Source organism: Sciurus vulgaris, assembly GCF_902686455.1.
Source record: "Sciurus vulgaris genome assembly, chromosome: 4".
Lineage (NCBI taxonomy): Eukaryota > Metazoa > Chordata > Mammalia > Rodentia > Sciuridae > Sciurus > Sciurus vulgaris.
This window is the reverse complement of record NC_136464.1, coordinates 184,978,122-184,995,457: the sequence shown is the minus strand read 5'-3', so window position 1 is coordinate 184,995,457 and position 17,336 is coordinate 184,978,122. Positions and strand designations below refer to the sequence as shown.

General features: G+C 50.7%; 1 protein-coding gene across 1 annotated transcript in view; it reads left to right on the top strand.

The window, feature by feature from the left end:
* The first annotated feature begins 206 nt into the window (after nt 1-206).
* Nucleotides 207-17,336, top strand: part of RAB20 (RAB20, member RAS oncogene family) — a 28,133-nt gene continuing 11,003 nt past the window's right edge. The window contains exon 1 of the mRNA XM_079138060.1: nt 207-1,717. Coding sequence (XP_078994186.1) covers nt 1,546-1,717 — 172 coding nt within the window. The 5' untranslated portion in view covers nt 207-1,545. The remainder of the gene's footprint in view (nt 1,718-17,336) is intronic.

Below are 17,336 nucleotides of genomic sequence, written 5' to 3'. Positions count from 1 at the left end.
CTGGCTGCTAGGCAGCCCCCTCCCACAATGTTCACCTCCACTTCAGTCCCCAAGTGGGCTAGCCTCAGGAACCTCAGTGAGACAAAGGCGTTCCCATTTCTGCCTTGCTGCACGTACTGGGGAAGGCATTCTTAGGCAAAGTGTCCTGTCCCTTTACAGAAAAAGGTGTGTGTGTGGGGGAAACTTGCTCAGGGTCACACCAAGGATGTCAGTTGCCTGAGCCCCACTTCACACCCTGTTCAAACTGGACGATCGTGTTCTACGTCGCTATTTTCTTTTAAAAAGAAATACTGAATCTTATGAGAGTAACATTTTAAAAGCATTTCAAGGTTTCTTGATTCAAAAAGTAAGGAGGATAGATTTCCCTAGGAATCACAGCTGAAGGACCTGGAAAATAAGCTCCAGGGCACTTCCCCCTCCTTACAGCTGTTCCCCCAGTTCCTTCCCGGCCAGTGTGTGCAAGAGGTCTGTGGGAAATTGGGGCTTTTGTCCCTTAGAAGCCCAGGCCTCTGCCCGAGGGAAGGCAGGAAGGGAAAACGGGATGGCACCTGACCCCCACCGGACTGAATAGGCTGACCCCAGTTCAACAGGCCCCAGGAACTTCCCTACCTGTGCTCCTGTCCCACCCTAAATGGGCCGCCAAGCCAACTTCATCCCATGACCTGGCTCTGTCGAGCCCTATAAAACTCAGCCCCTTGTAGCCGCCTCTCTTTTATCCCCTGAAAATGTGCCCCTCCCTTGCTTAATAAAAGCATCGTCGATTCGCCCAGGTCTGTCCCCGTTTCGGTTATTTTTGCTTCCAACTGCAACTGCCAAAGTCAAATTTTCCTTCCAGGCTCTAAATAGCAACCACTTTTTAGATATAAAATAGCAAAAGGGACTCTTGCAAAAGTAAAAACAAAACGACCCTAGAAGCACACTCCGCCCCGCCGCGCCCCCGCGGCCTCTTATCCACAGGCCGTCCTGGGATGGCCCTTCGCAGCCCGGCTAACTTTCCCTAACGACCTTGACGGGTGGCTACTTTCGCGCACGCAGCAAATCAACCAAGCTGGGAGAAGGCTGGGGCGGGACAGGAGGCCGGCGGCTCAAAGCGCCAAGCGGCGGGCGGGCGGACGGGCAAGCGTCCTCCCCGCGGCTCCGGGGCCGCTCGGCTCGGCACAGCCCTGGTCCTCTCCACCGAGGCGCCGGGTGCAGGAGCGGGCGCGAGGGCGCTTCCGGAACTTTCATCTTCCGCCCGGAGCACCCAGGCTGGAGCTCGGTCCTGCAGTTCTTCCTGAGCTCCGCGGGCGCGGCCTCCCGGGCGTGGAGACGCTGGGATCTGCGGAAGAGCCCCCGCCGGGTGGGGCGCGGGCGGCCAGCACCCCACGTGCACCGGGTCACGCTTCCTCTTTTGCGCTCCTGCGTGGCCACTGGGGGAGGTCCCCGTGAGGCCGGGGTCCCGGGGTCCCGCGGTCCGAGGCTGGGCTGGCTCCACTGCGTCCTGCGCTCGCCGGCGGGCTGGGCTCGGGAGGGACGCGGGCTGAGAAGGTGGCTTCTTGCGGGAAGATGAGGAAGCCCGACGGGAAGATCGTGCTTCTGGGGGACATGAACGTGGGCAAGACCTCGCTGCTGCAGAGGTACATGGAGCGGCGCTTCCCCGACACGGTCAGCACGGTGGGCGGCGCCTTCTACCTGAAGCAGTGGCGCTCCTTCAACATCTCCATCTGGGACACCGCAGGTGAGGGCAGGCGCCGCCGGCCAGGTGGGCTCCGGAGCGGGCAGGGGACGCGGGACCTCCAGCCTCTTGGAAGCGTGCCCGCGGTGCGCAAGGCCCCGACCTCGGGTGGCAGATGCCCTCTCCTCTGTTCTCACCCCTCCTCCCATGATGCTTGGGGAAAATACCTGTTCGCCATTCCCGGCGACAGCCCATGCTACGCTAGGAGAAAGCTCGCTGGACCCGAGAGAACTGGGGGCCGCTTTCCCTGGCCCAGCCGCTCGCAGTAACCAGACGCACTTCTTGCTGCTTGTTTTCAGCGTTTACATGCCCTCCCGATACAGACTCACCCCATGCTCAACCCCTTGAGGGGCAAGAAGCCCTGACGTTATAGCCCCTCTCCTCCCCGTTTAACCCAAGAGGAGACTGAGGCATAGAGCGTTGGCCCTGCTGCGCTTGGTTAGGAGACCAGGAAACAGGATTGGAGCCTATGGTCTTTTGCATTTCCGTTTATTTATCCTCTGAGTTGGGAATGATTTTCTGTAGAAACATTTTTAAGATAGGTAGTGAATTATTTTTAGTGTGTAGTATTTGTGATTCGTTCAGAAATACAACTCAGATGACCTGATTCAAGCTTTCAGTTTAACTTTGTGAAATAACAATGGCGATTATAGTGTTATAATGGAATTTATTTCTTTTCCCTTGAAAAAGAACAAGATGTTTTAAGTGAGAAAGTGAAGAAACTTGGAATCGGATGATACATTTTCAGCAAGTGTGAGATTTTGGACTCTGAAACTTTAAAGTTCTGACTTCTTTTATGTCAGCACTTTTTAAAGTGATATACCCAAAGGTCTTGTCCAGAATTTCTAAATTGCTATCTTGGGTGCACCAGTCTGCTGAACACACAAGATCACAGCGAATTCTCTATTTAAAACTGAATTAATGAAGTTCTCTGGTGAACTTCACCACTTCCTCCTCCCTCTTGCTGCCTTTGATAGTGTCTTTTTTGTTTTTATGGTGGTGAATGTATGGACTAATTTACTTGTAGTTGTCTTGGGGAAACTGTTACCCAGGGAAACACAGGCCGTCTCCAGTCTTTTCTCCAGCTCTGACCCCACCCAGACTGAGGGCAGGGTTTCCCCAGCTGACTGCCTCAGGCTGAGCATTTGGGGACAGCAGTAGGACCAATGCAAGCTTTGGGCATGAGAGTCTCAACATGCGTCTGCCAGTTTCCGACAGCGCTTCCTCCCTTGGTGTCTTTTATCGGTTGGGGGAACTTCCTGGCTGTCCTTGGTGTACAAGAGGATATACAGAATTGGCACTAGGGACCCCAGGCTGAGAACAGGCCATGAGCTGTGGTGACAGAATGGGGCTCCTGTGTCGGAGGGCATGAAGTAGCAGTTTCACTTTGGTTACTTTCTTCATCGGTGCCAAGCACGTGGTGCATCCGGAACGTTAGTCACCAGAGTATTTTGTAATACTGCTGATGTGGTGTCCTGGGTATCTTGCCAGGTCCTGGGGGTGGCATCTCGTTTCCTGGTGGTCTTGGTGGCTGCCTCCTGTTCCTGGAACCCTAAGTGTGAGCTCACATGGGCTCCACAGAGCAGTGGTTGGAGGGGGTCCTTCTCCACATTCCTGACCTCATGTACACACACACCCAGGGCAACCAAGGTCCAGAGTCAACAATGGCCCAGGTCACCTCTGTCCCTGCCTACTCAGTGACTGATATGGAGCACCTGGAGGGAAAAGAGATAGGATTACATGTTTTTTCAGAATTTCAAAAAACCCGGAAGTCTAGCCTTAAGTGGGCTTGCTTTTTTTTCCCTCCTTTTTTTCTAGTTCCTAACGTTTCTTTTCATCCCATACACGTTGTGGTTTTCAGTGTAATTTTCATGCCTGAGGCAGAAGGAGGACAAGCTTGTGATAAACCAGTTTAATGCTGCTTTTAGTAAACGGGGTGGGGCGTGGGTGCAGGTATATGGGGCCTTAGGGTGTGTGACAGGAAGAACATGCACAGGGTCAGTTTGTTTTGCCCTGGGCACATGTTCTCAAAAGCACAAGGTATGGGACCTGGCCGCTTGTAGCCTGCTTGGTGGGGTAGAGGGTGGAGCAGGAGTTGGGAGAGGGCATTTGCTGACCCATGAAGTACTGTATCTTATTCATTGACACAGAACTCCTTTAGAGGCAGGAACGACCGACCGTGTGTCTAACAGCTGGGGAGCTGGGAGTGTGAGGGAGGTGGGTGTGCTCCGACCTTGTTCTGTCCGTGTCCAGCCCTTCTCCTTCCATTGTGTCCTGGTCACTTGTCTGGGTTGGGAGACAGGTGGGGGTCCTCTCTCCTGTGGTTTGATTAATCTGGGATGCAAAAGGAGGCTGCCCGGAGAGCAGACAGAGCCCTAAGGGAGTATCCCCCGGCCTCTTCTCTGCCACCGGGTTGGTCAGAACAGTCCACTCTGATGTTGCCCATCACCAGCAAATACAAACTGAGCTTTTGCCGTGTGTGGCTGTTAGCCCAAGCCCTGCAGCAGTGACCTGCACAGGCAGGAGTGGTCCCCCTGTGGGAAAGGCAGGCAAGGAGTTGACCAGTTTCCCATGGAATCATTGTTTTGAAGGGAACCCAGCAGGGCAGGAGGAAGGTGAGCAGTGTGCCCTGCGGACCCCTGGAAGGCTGGTGCCACGCCTCACTATTTGCCCTTCCTCGGGCACTGCCCCAGAGTGTAGTGGCACCTGACTCGGTGTTCCTCCCTGGCATCCGTTGGAGATGGGGCGTGGGGAAGTGGTTAAGAGCCCAAACTTGGCCCAGGTCCTTGCGCTTCTACCCCTGCTCACCGCCAGGTCTACTCTGCAGCTGCTGCTGAGAATTGGGGTCCTGGGATTTTGCATCTGGAATGGGTGCAAGCGATCAGGGGCAAGAGGGCAGATTGCGACAGGCAGGAATGGCCCCTAGGGATGTCCAGGTCCTGATCTCTGCAGGGGCGGTCTCCCCGTTCGAATACTTCCTGCTGGATGGATACAGTGGCCCCAGTCATCAAGTCCCCTTCCTGTTGGATCAACAGTTCCACTCTCGACGACCTCTTTCTTCCACATTTAAAAAAAAAAAAGTTTGTAGTTGTAGATGGGCAGAATGCCTTTATTTAATTTATTTATTCTTATGTGGTGCTGAGGATCGAACATACATTCTAGGCAAGTGCTCTGCCACTGAGCTACAGCCCCAGCCCTCTTCCACATTTTAACAGAAACAAAGAAGCTGGGTCACACCCCCAAGCGCTTGCCTGGAGTTACCAACTAAACACTCCTCGCCTGCAGGTTTGCCCTCCAAATGGCTGCAGGGTGCCTGGCTGCAGAGTCAGCAGAGCCACGCTCTGTTCCCTTTCTCCCAGTTTCCAGTAACAGGACAGCACTCATCTGGGCCGGAACCAGCAGCCCCTCTAACTCTGTATTTTCACCCGTGCTCTAGGCAGGACAGCTCAGGGGTTCTGAGACCTGCGGATTCTCTCTGCCGGGCTCCCTGCTCCTCTTCCGCACCAGCAGAGCTGTGAAGCTCCATCTTCCTTCCTGTTTTCTTTCCCTTTGTTTCTCTTCCCAGGAGTGCTCCACCACTGAGCTGTATCCCCAGACCTTTTTAATTAGATTTTGAGACCCGGTCTCACTGAGTGGCCCAGGCTGACCTGAAGCTTGTGATCCTCCTGCCTCAGCCTCCGAGGAGCTGGGATTACAGGTGTGGCCACTTCACCTGACTTGTTATATCCATATTTCTACTGATGGTCATTAGAGGCACCTCGGATGCTCCTGGCCTTGGCCTGCTGCTCAGTCCTCAGTTACTTCTGCTTGTCACAGCCACCCCCCACTCCCAGTACCACGGTCTCTACCAGTGTAGAATCTGGTTTTCTATTGTAACAAAGCAGTTGCTTAAAACATGTATGACTTAGAGGCAGAGTCGGAGCCACACATGGATCTGTGTGTCTCTCCTGGCCGTAAGATTGCCTTCCTTTCTGGAAGAATCTGCCTCCTCTTTTCCAGCTTCTGGAGCCTGCCTGTATTTCCAGGCTTCTTCCCCCTCTGTCCTCAAAGCTAGCGGTGGCCACCGGAGCCTTCCTCGGGTGGACTCGCTCTGGTCCTGACACTCCTGCCTGCCTCTTTCCAGTGTAAGTGGCCCTCTGATGGACCCATCTTCCAGGGCAGGGCCTGTTTTGAGGCTGACAGATCAGCGGTGCCAGTCTCATCCGCAGCCTTCACTCCTTCCCTGTGACACGACATTCCTGGGCCCAGGGATTGGGCCATCTTTGGGAGTCACTGTTCTGCCGACCCCTTCTGTGGACTTCGCGGCCATGCCAGCATGCTCTGCTTCCTTTACCTTATCTGTAGAAGGGGTGACTGAGGCATCTGCCCGAGTGCTGCTGGGAATCTGAGTTCACGTTGGTGACGTTCTCAGAGCAGTGCCGGGTTAGGAAGGGCTATGTTCGTCTTTGCTAAGTGAGCGAGCACCTGGGTGGCCAGAAGCTTAATAACCACCAGAAAGCACCTTTCAGAGGGCATGAGGCTCAGGTGGGCCCCCAGTAACTTAATGAGTGGAGAGGTTGGAGAGGGGAAGTGCTGCAGTACAGTGACCAGCGTTTGCATGAAGGGCAGTGCAGGGGACGGGGACCTCAGAGGTCCAGAAGGCCGTGGGTATTTAACCCCTCTTCTGCTTGGAATCAGGTAGAGGCCCAGTGATGGGTGTGACCCACAAAAGGCAAAGACTGCTGCTTTTCCTTTTTCCTCCATACTCCTCTCTGAGGAGACAGTTTCTCTGTCTCAGCCTGAATTTGCACGTGAGCCCAAGGACAATAGTGCTCTTGGTGTGAGAAGCCCAAGGGCAGAGAGATGGGTGGAGATGTCAAATAGAGACGGACAGCCCTCTGTCCCTGTAGTCAGAGGACAGGGATGAGTGGCCATTGTACCAGAGGAGTTGGGGCACAGGTGTCCCTGGAGTCCCTGTGACATAGGGACTGAGAAAACCTGGGCTGTTTGGTGTGAAATGGTGACTTTGGAGCCACAAGACTGCTTTCAGAATGCTGAAAGCTTGTCACATGGAAGACGAATTTCCGCCTTGTTCTGATTCCTGCCCCTCCAGCGACCGGAGCGAGTGTCTTGTGGGAGGGCAGGTCAGGATGGAGCTCCCTCCACAGCTGTGCGCGCCCGGTGTGTGTGAGCATCGCCGCCGGCCCCACGCCCAGCACTGCACGTTCATGTCCTCTCTTCACCCCCATGGTGCTGACCAGACCATGCTCCAGATCAGAAAGTTGTCTTTCTGAGGAGAGCCAGTGCTCCTAAAATTACAGAGACGTGGTGACAGGCTAGAACCCAAACCTGGATCTTTCTGCCGCCATGCAGTTGGGAGCTGGATGTTGAGTGGTCTAGACCTACAGGGACAGGTCCTTCCCTCCCAGCCCCCGCTTAAGGTCTGTAAGGAGAGGCTGGGCAGAGGTCTAGGATGTCTCTGCCATGAGCCCATGCTGACTCCAGGAGATGGACAGGAGCTTTGGGTAGACACTTCTCACTTTTTGTGTGAGATTTGGAGCCGTTGGTTTAGGATGTTTCTTGTATGTGAACAACTTTGGTCCCTCCCAGTAGATGATTCCTGGGTTGGGAAATCTTGGTAACTGGAGGGGACAATTAGGAGCTTGGGCCTGTGCAGTTTGCTCAGTAGCCTTGGCATCCTGTGAAGGGCTGTGCGTCCCAGGGCAGGTCTGTGCAGGGTGACGGGGGTGCACAGGTGAACACGCCACGGGAGAGGCACTGGTGGTTCCGAGGCCCGTGCACCCCATTCCTCAGCCTCAATCCCTCGAGAGCTGCTTCTGGGTTGGGGAATGAATCGGGGATGTGTGCCCAATTGTGAGGTGTTGATAGTGGAATCAGCGGCAATGTTGTGGCTGAGCCCGGCAGTGGCTCTTCTTGACAGGGACCCCAGAGCTGCTGATAGTGGATACTTCCAACATTCCTGCCCTCACACATTTCAGAAGAGCCCTGAGAGATGGATGCAGAGTGGATAGACAGTCCTCAGAAAATGTGGAGTGAGGGGCAGAGGGATGTGGACTTAAGCCAGCTCCTTACTCTAGATGTGGCTTCTGAGATATTTGAGGTCTTGACATGGTGGCACTCAGCCTAGCAGCTGCCATTGGCATGTAGGAAGACCACCTGGTAGACTGTGTCCTCTTCCTGTTGAGCAGGGCACTGGCAGAGCCTGCCTCCCTTGTGAGCAAAGTTTTATTGGCACTGGGCCACATCCATGCACTTATGGGACATGGTGGTAGCTTCACATAGCCAAGGCAGAGACTGTGTAGCTCAGAAGGCCAAACATCTTTACAACCAGCCCTTGGCAGAAAACTTGCTGACCCTGGGTTAGGTCATGTGAAGGAGAAAACACTTCTCCAAAGATGTTAGGAACAGAAACTTCTGGAAGTTTGCCTTTGGTGTTGGTGGGAACCCTTGTTTCACTTGAAACCCACACAGCACGTGTGCACTGTGTGCTTACCGAGTCTGCCTGGAGTGAGGGTCAGGGCCTGGGTTTAAAATTAACAGCTCCTACGGAGAGGATTTGGAGAACATTCCAGACTGGGTTTGGGTCTAGATGTTCATCCTGCAGACCCTCTGCTGGGAAGGGGCCTGCGTCTCCTCTACTGGGACTTGGGCACCTTTGGGGTGCAGGGCCTCCTGGGCAAGTTCCTCTCCTCGTTGACCAAGCCTGTGGCCTGATGAGTATGGGTGGAGAGAGGTGGAAGAAACTCGAGTGCCTTGGTTCAGCAGGAGTGGTGGCAGCCACACCTCTCTGAGGTTTCGGAGCCCAAGGGAGGCCCGTGAACAGCTCCTGGGTGGGAGGCTTGGTCCAGAGCCCCCTGTGTGTAGGACGCCCTGGAACCCTGGCTGGGGGAGCTGCTTAAGGGTCATGAGTTGGGGGAGGTCCAGGAGGAACAGGGCTGATTAAGGTCACCTGTACTTGTAAACAGTCACCTGAACCGCAGCAAAAGCCTCCGGGAGATGTTTTGTCTTAAGTCCCCTGGGGGCGTGGAGGATTCAGGATCTCAGCCTCAGGTTGCCCCTCACCTCCCTGCCCCCCCAACACAAGCCCACGGTAAATGGCAGATTGTCAGGGTCCAGCCGTCCGAGCCCACGGGCCCAGGTGGCTTCCGCCAGGCCTCCGCTCCCATGCCCCTCATGCTGTGGTGCAGAGGGCCTTCTCTGGGGCCTGGGACTCTGCCCTCCTCCCTCGGAGGCAGAGCCCTGCATGGATCTTTCCCATCTTTTAGCGTTGCTCCTTCCTGGAGGGCTCCTCACCCACGCAGCAGAGGGAACGGTCCTCCCCCAGCAGGCCGGGGGGCCTCGTGCCCACTCCTCAGGCTGCCCTTCGTCACTGTCCCTTAGTCTTTCCTCTGCTTTATGAGCTCCTTGTGCGTTAGTCACGTTCATGTTCTCTGTAGAGTCTAACATTTTTTCTGAGATGTTTTTAAACTGGATTTTGTTGTATGAAGGCAGTGAAAGCAATCAGAGACTGAAGCTGGCAGTTGTATTTTCTGGATGGTGTACTGACTCTGAAAACCCCCGTGTTAATGCAGCTCCTGGGCCAGTGTGTGTGGTGAGGAAATACTGGTTGGTGGTACTTATTATGTATGTCCATAAGGAAAGGCTTTAGACACTTGATTTCTTGGGAGTTCAATCATTAAACACCTGTTTAAAGGTGAAGAACAACACACCAGGACTTCTGCTTCTGGGAAAGTGGAAAAGATGTACTTTCTTTTCACTAATCACAGCTAGAAACTTTGGCTTTATGTGCAAAACCAACATTGGGAGGCCCTTAAAGGTGAAGGGCAGGCAGACCACAGGGCTCCTCCTGTTTCCTTGGGCCCCATGTTGGGAGCCCAGGTTGCTTGAGGTCCTTTTGTTAGACCCATTTTTCTGAGCACTGTGCTGGTGGGCTCTGCAGAGCGCCCTCACCCCACCCTTCCAACACCCCCATGGGGCAAGGCTGGGACGGCGCTTGGCCCACCTGGGGGAAGTGCACACACAGACCTGCATCAGGCCAACAGAAAGCCAACCAATAGACGGCAAAGCCACCCGTTGCTTCCTGGCAGCCTCCATGAGAAAGGAGGTAGGCACTGGGGAATGGTGGATGTTTCTAGAATCATAGCCGATTGGCTTCATATGTACAACTTTTGATTTGAATGGCCCCTCTTAGAGAACTTGCAGTTTATCAGTCTGTGAATTTTTGACAGAGGGTGAGGGGTTGAGATGGGTCTTCTCCAGTGGTTTCTGATATTTATTCAACTCCCCATTGTTGCATGGCCACTTTGTTTCCATAAATTCCCAAAGACCCCTGTGTAGAGGACAGCCTGGCCTGCAGGGAGAGCTGCCAGTCGACGGCTACAGTGTATCCCTGGCTCCCGCTCCCTAGGGCTGCAGTTGGTGGGAATTCCTCTCATGGCTGGAGGACTGGCTGGTGGGAAGAGGTTGTTTTTAAGGAGTAACAAAAGACCTTTCTTTCTCAGATGCGCCTATCTTTATTGGCAAAACGGCTTCTGGTGGGAGTTGGGGTCTGGGACTATCAGGTAGCAGCAAGGAGCAGCCTCCAGGGAACTGGCCCACCCTCCCCAAGTCCTCTCTTCCTTTACTCACCATGGAAATAGCAGTTGCATTTTTCTTTGTTATAAGGAGACTCCTAGCAGTTCGTGTATTAAAAAAAAAAAAAAAAAAGTTTCTATGCCAAATTCTTTGGAATTTAAGCTGCAAGCATTCAGATGTGTTTAGGGACTGTTTTGAAGAACAATATAGCTTCCTTAGAACCTAAGCTTTTACATCTTGGAAGCCCTGTAGCAGCCAGGGACATCCTGATTCGGGTCTCAGAGAACTCCTTTCTCAGTCACTCTTCTAGCCTTTCTCCTCTAATAATTAATAAATGTGCATGTTTATACACAAATTCTGGAATCAAATCCATGATTACCAGGAAACAGGAGAAGCTGCTATACATTTTCTTTCCTTTATTTCTGAAAGTTAGGATGTACTTATCACACTTATCACACATTTTTACCAAATACTCAATGGCTATTAGAATTTTGTCTAAAATCTTAAGGCATGAAAAATGTCCAAGTAGGGTGTTTTCTTAAAAACTCATGGCCTAAGTGGAATTAAATAGGTCAACATGAACTGCAGCCCTTGAGGGGTGCTTTGCATAATGCAAGGCCACACTGGGTAATGCTCACAGGCTAGCATTATGGGTTACCAGTTACACTGCCTTACATTATTGAAAATCAACACACTGTTGGATCACAAAGAGTGTATCATTCTGAGGTCACCTAGTTAATGTACTGTCTTTAGTTTTGAATTTTTGGATCAGTTTCTCTATTTTGGGAAGTTCTTAATTTTATTAACAGCATTCATAGACCTAAATAGTTGCTCTCGTAGTAGCCTCACACCTCATAAAAAGCTTTTGTTGTTGTTGGCTTCGGAGTACATCTGAAATGCTCACCTATATTTGAAAGGAAATGTTCGATGTGAAGAGTGGGTGTCTGCAGTGCTGCTTACGTGGGTTGATTTGCTCTCAAGGCAGCCCGTGGGCTCACAAGATCCTTCAGGGTCCACCAGCCCTGCACCCCGGAGACTCGAGCTCCATCTCAGGCTTTGGCCACATGTCGCTGTGCTTCCAGGGCACTTGTGTGGGCTGGAGGCTGTTCCTGCCACTGGCCCCTGCTCTCATTCAGTCCTCTCAGGCCCCCAGGTTACAGCAGCAAGGTTGTGTCCTGGAGTTCGCAGGAAGCCAGAGTGTCCAGCTGGGGCACGAGCCGGGCAGACTGCCCCAGGGCCCATGCTCTTGATCACCAGGCTCGCCCCACCCTTCCCAGAAGCGACAGCACTCTAAAGTGATGCTCAGCCTTCGTGTTCACGTCCACAGCATCATGACTACGAATCACAGCACTATCTCTCGGTGCCTGGCGACCTGAAAAAGCACTGCAGCACCCGCAAGTGGTGAACGATGGCACCTCGGGCTGTCTCGGAACGAGCCAGGCTGGTGCGTGAAAATGCACTTGGATCTTTGTACTCCCAGAAGGCGTGCACTTTACACCTCTGTGCTGTGCTCTGTCGTGAATGTGAAGGCGCCATCACATTGAGGGAGCGAGGAGGTGGCGTTTACTGCGGAGCTAAGGGATACCTGAGAGGGTGCAGCACTTGAGCGAGCACAGAAGTCAGAAAAGGTGCCCCAGAGCCCACAGGAAAGACACTTGCCAGTTACGCATATCACCTGCCCCACTGGCCCCGGGCCCATCTGACTGCCTGGCTGGCTCTGTGCATTCAGGCTCCAGGCAGATCTGTAGACTCTGGGGTTGGGCATCCAGCGGCAGGCCACCCAGAATGGCGGGTGAGGCGCTCTCCTAACCAAAGCCCGTATGTGCAGACAGTAAGCGCCTCCCTCCGAATGCACAAAGAAAAAACAAAACCAAAAAACTCGAGACAAATGAAAATGCAAACAGCATGCTGACATTTATAGGATTCTAAGTTCTGAGAGGGAAGTTTACAGGTATAAATACCCACATTAAAAATGAGAGCTTGCAAGTAAACAACTTACCTTTTATACCTTGAGGAACTAGAAAAGGCAGAACAAGCTAAGCCTGAAGTTACAGACAAAATTGACCGACCTTTAGTCAGACCAAGGGGGGAAAATGCAAATAAGTGTAAGGGGAGACATTACAGCTGATACCACAAAAGTACTAAGAACATAAACTGCCACACTTGTAAGCTAACAGATAGGCTAACTTAAATGTATAAATTCTTAGGAACACAACCTACCAAGACTGAATCACGAAGACACAGAAAATCTGAACATACTGATGATAAAAGATTGAATTAATAATTAGAAACTTCCCAACAGAGAAGAGCCCAGGCCCCGATGGCTTCACTGGTAAATTCTAAAATACAAAGAATTTAACACTAATCCTTCAAACTCTTCAGGTATTGAAGGGGAGGAAATACTTCCAAACTCTTTTTAAGAGGCCAGCATTTTCCTAATACCCAAACCAGAAAAATAAACCACAAGGAAAGAACATGACAGACCGATATTGCTGATGAACGTCGATGCAAAAATCCTCAAATACAGCAAACTGCCCAGCTCAAGAAGAGCATCGCTTTGTCACGATCAAGTGGGTCGTTCTGCTGGGGAACAGGCAGGGCTCAGCAGGTACATCCGTTAGGAGATGCATCACCTCATTAGGATGAGGGACCGAACCAGATATCATCCCAGTAGGTGCAGAAGAAGCATTTGAGAAAATTTAACATGGTTTCATGATAAGAACTTTCAACACCATTGTGGCACGTGCCTGAAGTCCTGGCTGCTCAGAGGGCTGAGGTTGGAGAAGTGCTTTAGCCCCACAGTTCAAGTCCAGCCTGCACAAGATAGTGAGACCCTCTCTCAAACAGAACGACAACAGAAAACCTCTCCACAAACTAGGTATAGGAGGGACAGATACACCACAGGCATAACACTCGAACACACGGCACCCAACATGCAGGGGGAGAAGCTGGCGGCTCCTGGCAGATCGGCGTCAAGACAAGGTGCCACTCTCGTCAGTTTTGTTCAGCATGCTACTCATACTCCTAGCCAGAGCAATTAAAAAAGCAAAGGTATCCAAGGTGGAAAGGTTGCCTCCATTTCTAGATGACGTGAGTTTACACGCAGAGAGCAACTCTAAATTCTCCACCAAAGCACCATTTAGACCTAATAAGCAAATTTAGCTAAGTGTCAGGATACAAAATCATCATACAAGAATCATTTGCTTTTCAAATGATAACACAAACTCTCTGAAAAAGAAATGGAAGACAGAGATCCCGTTTATAGTACCACCAGAAACAAACACCGAGGGGTAAATTTAGCCTAGGAGGTGGATGATCTATAAACCTAAAACACTGGTGAAAGAAATTGAAAAAGACACAACTAGGTGGGGCAATGTCCCGTGTCCATGGGTTGGAAGACTCAACATTGCTAAAATGCCTGTACTTCTTGAAGTGACCTACAGATTCAGTTCCAATGACATTTTTACATGCAAAAATTAAAATCTTAAAATTCATATAGAAACCGAAAGACAGAATCTAGATCAAGAAGAGTGAAGTGGGAGACTTCATACTGCCCGATCTCAGAATCATGTGGGGCTCAAGGAACCAGAACGGCATGGTACCTGCCCGAAACCAGGCGCACTGACAGAATCCAGAAACAAATCCACGCATTCATGGTGAGTGGGTATTTGACCACGGTGCCAGGAGCACACAGTAGGGAGAGGACAGACTTTTCAGCCAGTGGTGTTGGGAAATCTGGATGACACGTGCAGAGGCCAGGTGACCCTTCCTCAGACCTCATGCAAACATCAGCTCAAAATGAATCAGACACAGAAGCCCTGAACCGAACCCACTAGGAGAAAACTTAAGGGAAAAGCTTCTGTATTGATTTGGAGAATGATTTTTTTTTCCTTTGGATGTGATTATAAAAGAAAAAATAGACCAATGAGACTACATCAAAGTAAAAGCCTGCCCAACAAAGGAAACACTCCACAGAGCAAGGAGGAGGCAGCTCAGGGAACGGGAGAAGATGTCTGCAAGCCACCCGTCAAGGGGCTATACCCAGACACACTGGGAACCCGATGTAGCCCGTTCTTTCCCTACTGGGTGTCCTTGGCACTGCCATTGAGGTCCCACCCGAGGACATAGGTTAGATGAGCCAGTGGCTGGAAGGCAGTCGCTGCAGGCCTCGCACGGCTCCGAGAAAATTGGTCACACAGAATCGTAGATGGCAGCTTCCGGGCACGGGGGTGGGGGGGATCAGATCTCCCAGGTTTCAGTCATGCCGGGCACAAACGTTATGGAGATCAGTGTACACCCTGGTGCCTGTTGCTCACAGTCCAGTCTTGTGTATTTGAAATTCACAAAGCAGGTGGATCTTAAATGCTTACACACACTGTAACTGAGATGTTTGTTGTTCAGCTTGGTAGTGGTAATCATTTCACAGTGTATGCAAAATGTGCTGTACACTTTAAACATGCAATTTTTATCTTTCCAATAAACCTTAAGAAAATGGGGAGGATCTGTATTCTGACTAGAACTCCTAAGACTATTGTTTGGACACTCCCTATTTAGTCTGTAACCACCATCGTCATAGCCAGCCAGGAGCCCCGCCCGGTTCTTAAGCAGATGAGCGAGCCCTTTGGATCTCTGCTTCAGGATCTGTGACTATGCACACTAATGGGGGAGGGTGACATGGAACAGGTGTGTGTGCACCTACCTGGCACTTGAGTGAACTATCAGTGAGCTCTGGGCCATTCCAAGGGGACCTGGGCTGGCAGGTGAGGACACTGAGGCAGACCTAGGCTCTGCCCAGGGACTGACGCCAGCACTAAGATTCCAGGGGTGTAGTACTTCTTTCCAACCTGGCTGTTGTCCTGGAGGAAGCTTGAGTTCCACCCAGTTTGTGCAGCCTGGAACTCCAGGCGGGGGTCTTGGGTTCTCAAAGGGGACAGTGGTGAGCCTTGCCCATCCCTGTGTTGTGCTAAGTAGCAGGTCAGGGTTTGCATTTATATTGTGTCTGAGCTGATCAGTTTCTGGATCGTTCCAGGATATTTTGTTCTCATTTATTAACACTTGTTGACCCGCTGTTTACTTAACCGGGCACATTTTCTGTAACAATTGCAAAAGCACATTCCAAACCGAGCTAATTTAAAACCTGATTAACTCTGGTTAGTGACCACCAAGCCTTAGGCCCCAGCAATTGAGGGTGCAGCCTCTGACCCCTGGCAGGTGTTGTCCCCCTGGCTTTCTGTGGCTAGGGCACCTGGGGCTGCTCTGTACCTGTTACCTGTGGAGAGGGCCAGAGGATCACCTGTTGGTTTCATCAGTTAGTCCTGTTAATACTGCCGCTCCTCACTGTCGCTGAGCAGTACCCCAGACTGCTTTGTGCTTTGAAGTCTACTGCTCTAAGTGAGGTCTGTGGGTGGCGGCAGTGGGAGCCAAATCAGAGCTGGCGTTTTAACCAGATCGTTGGGCAGTGCACACGGCAGGTGGGCAGGGGGCTGCGCCAGGCTTGCTGCAGCCCTGTGGAAATAAGCCGATTATCCAGAGTGGGGTCAGGCCGTTTGAGCTTCTGGGAATTCTTCATGGGTGCTGGCTGCACACATTATGTAGTTTTTGAATTGTGGTTTAATATATATATTTAACAAAATTTACAATTTTGGCCATTCTAAGTACACAGTTCAGTGGCCTTAATATATTCATGTGATGACCTGTGAAGAACTTTTCATCTTCCCGAGCTGAAACCCATCCCCATTAAACACTCATCCTCCTTCTCTGCCCCGGCACCTGCTGTTCTACTTTCTATGCCAATGTTTTTGACAATTTTAGGTAATCGTTTTAAAATTTTACTTTTCATCATAGTGCTGTTACATTTCAATTTGATAAACTAAGTTCTTAGAGAAGACTCGATTGCAGGTGATTGGAGAGTGTCCAGGTGGCTCCCAGCATCCTCAGCAGCCATTTCTAGTCCCATGATGTTGTCCTTGGGCACGGTCCTTAAAGGGGTGCTTTATTAGAACACACCCAGAGTGGACGCAAGAGATGACCAGACAGCATAAATATCTGCAAAGTCCTGTTTCCTTAGAATCATTAAGAAAGGGTTTGACACACTTACCTGGGGGCAGAACCAACAGGAAGTGTTTGTTCCCTGTCATGTGTCTCTCAGAGCATTTGCACAGTGGAGAGGGACGAAGGCCTTGCTCTCTGTACAGCAAAGGCGTTGCACACTAGGGTGCTCCATGCAGTGTTCCAGGTAAGAGGCTGTTCTGAATGACAGTATTTCAAGAAAACCCTTTTTAGATTTAAAGTGTTTTTTAATGGGGTATTTGCAGTTCAGTCTTGGCTTTGGAATGAGTTAAGACTTGCTTTAAAACAGAAATGGTTGAGTTTCCTGCTTTAATAAAAAGAGGCTTTAGCAAATGACTAAGTATTTACTTGATAAGCTCATTCTAAAATGAATTATCACAAAACAGCACAGTATCTACTGAAGGTGAGGAGACTGGCTCATTAATATGCTGGTATGTGGGAGTTTTTGTTTTTAAAGCTAAGTATGTTATGTAAGTGTATTTTTGGATTTGCCTTTCTTTTCTTGATATTAGGCTTTTAAAGAACTTCTCTTTGAGTTATTTATTATGGAATTTTTTTTTAGTAAATTCATGCCTGAAAAATTCACAGTGATTTGAAAACTGAGCTCGTTTTTATTATGTAACCAACCTTGCCACTTTTCTCAGAAGCCCCATCATTGAGTCAGTTCTGGGATAAGCGTGCAATTGGTCATTAGGGTGATAACACGAGTTGGGTGGATGTGACACATGTTTAGTTTTTATCCCTCAAATTTTCAGACAGAAACGACAGAAATGACGCATGCTGGTTTGGGTGAAAATACACTGGTGTATCTCACTGTGTTTGGATGTAAACATGAGCTGGTTTTCCTGGAACACCCTGCCTCTCTTCTGTATAGTGCATTTTTTGTTACTTGGCAATATTTTGGGGTCTATATTCTCTTTTGAAAAGGAAAACTCTGGTTGAACAGGTTGGGCTGGGATGACTGTAGTCATGTATCTGC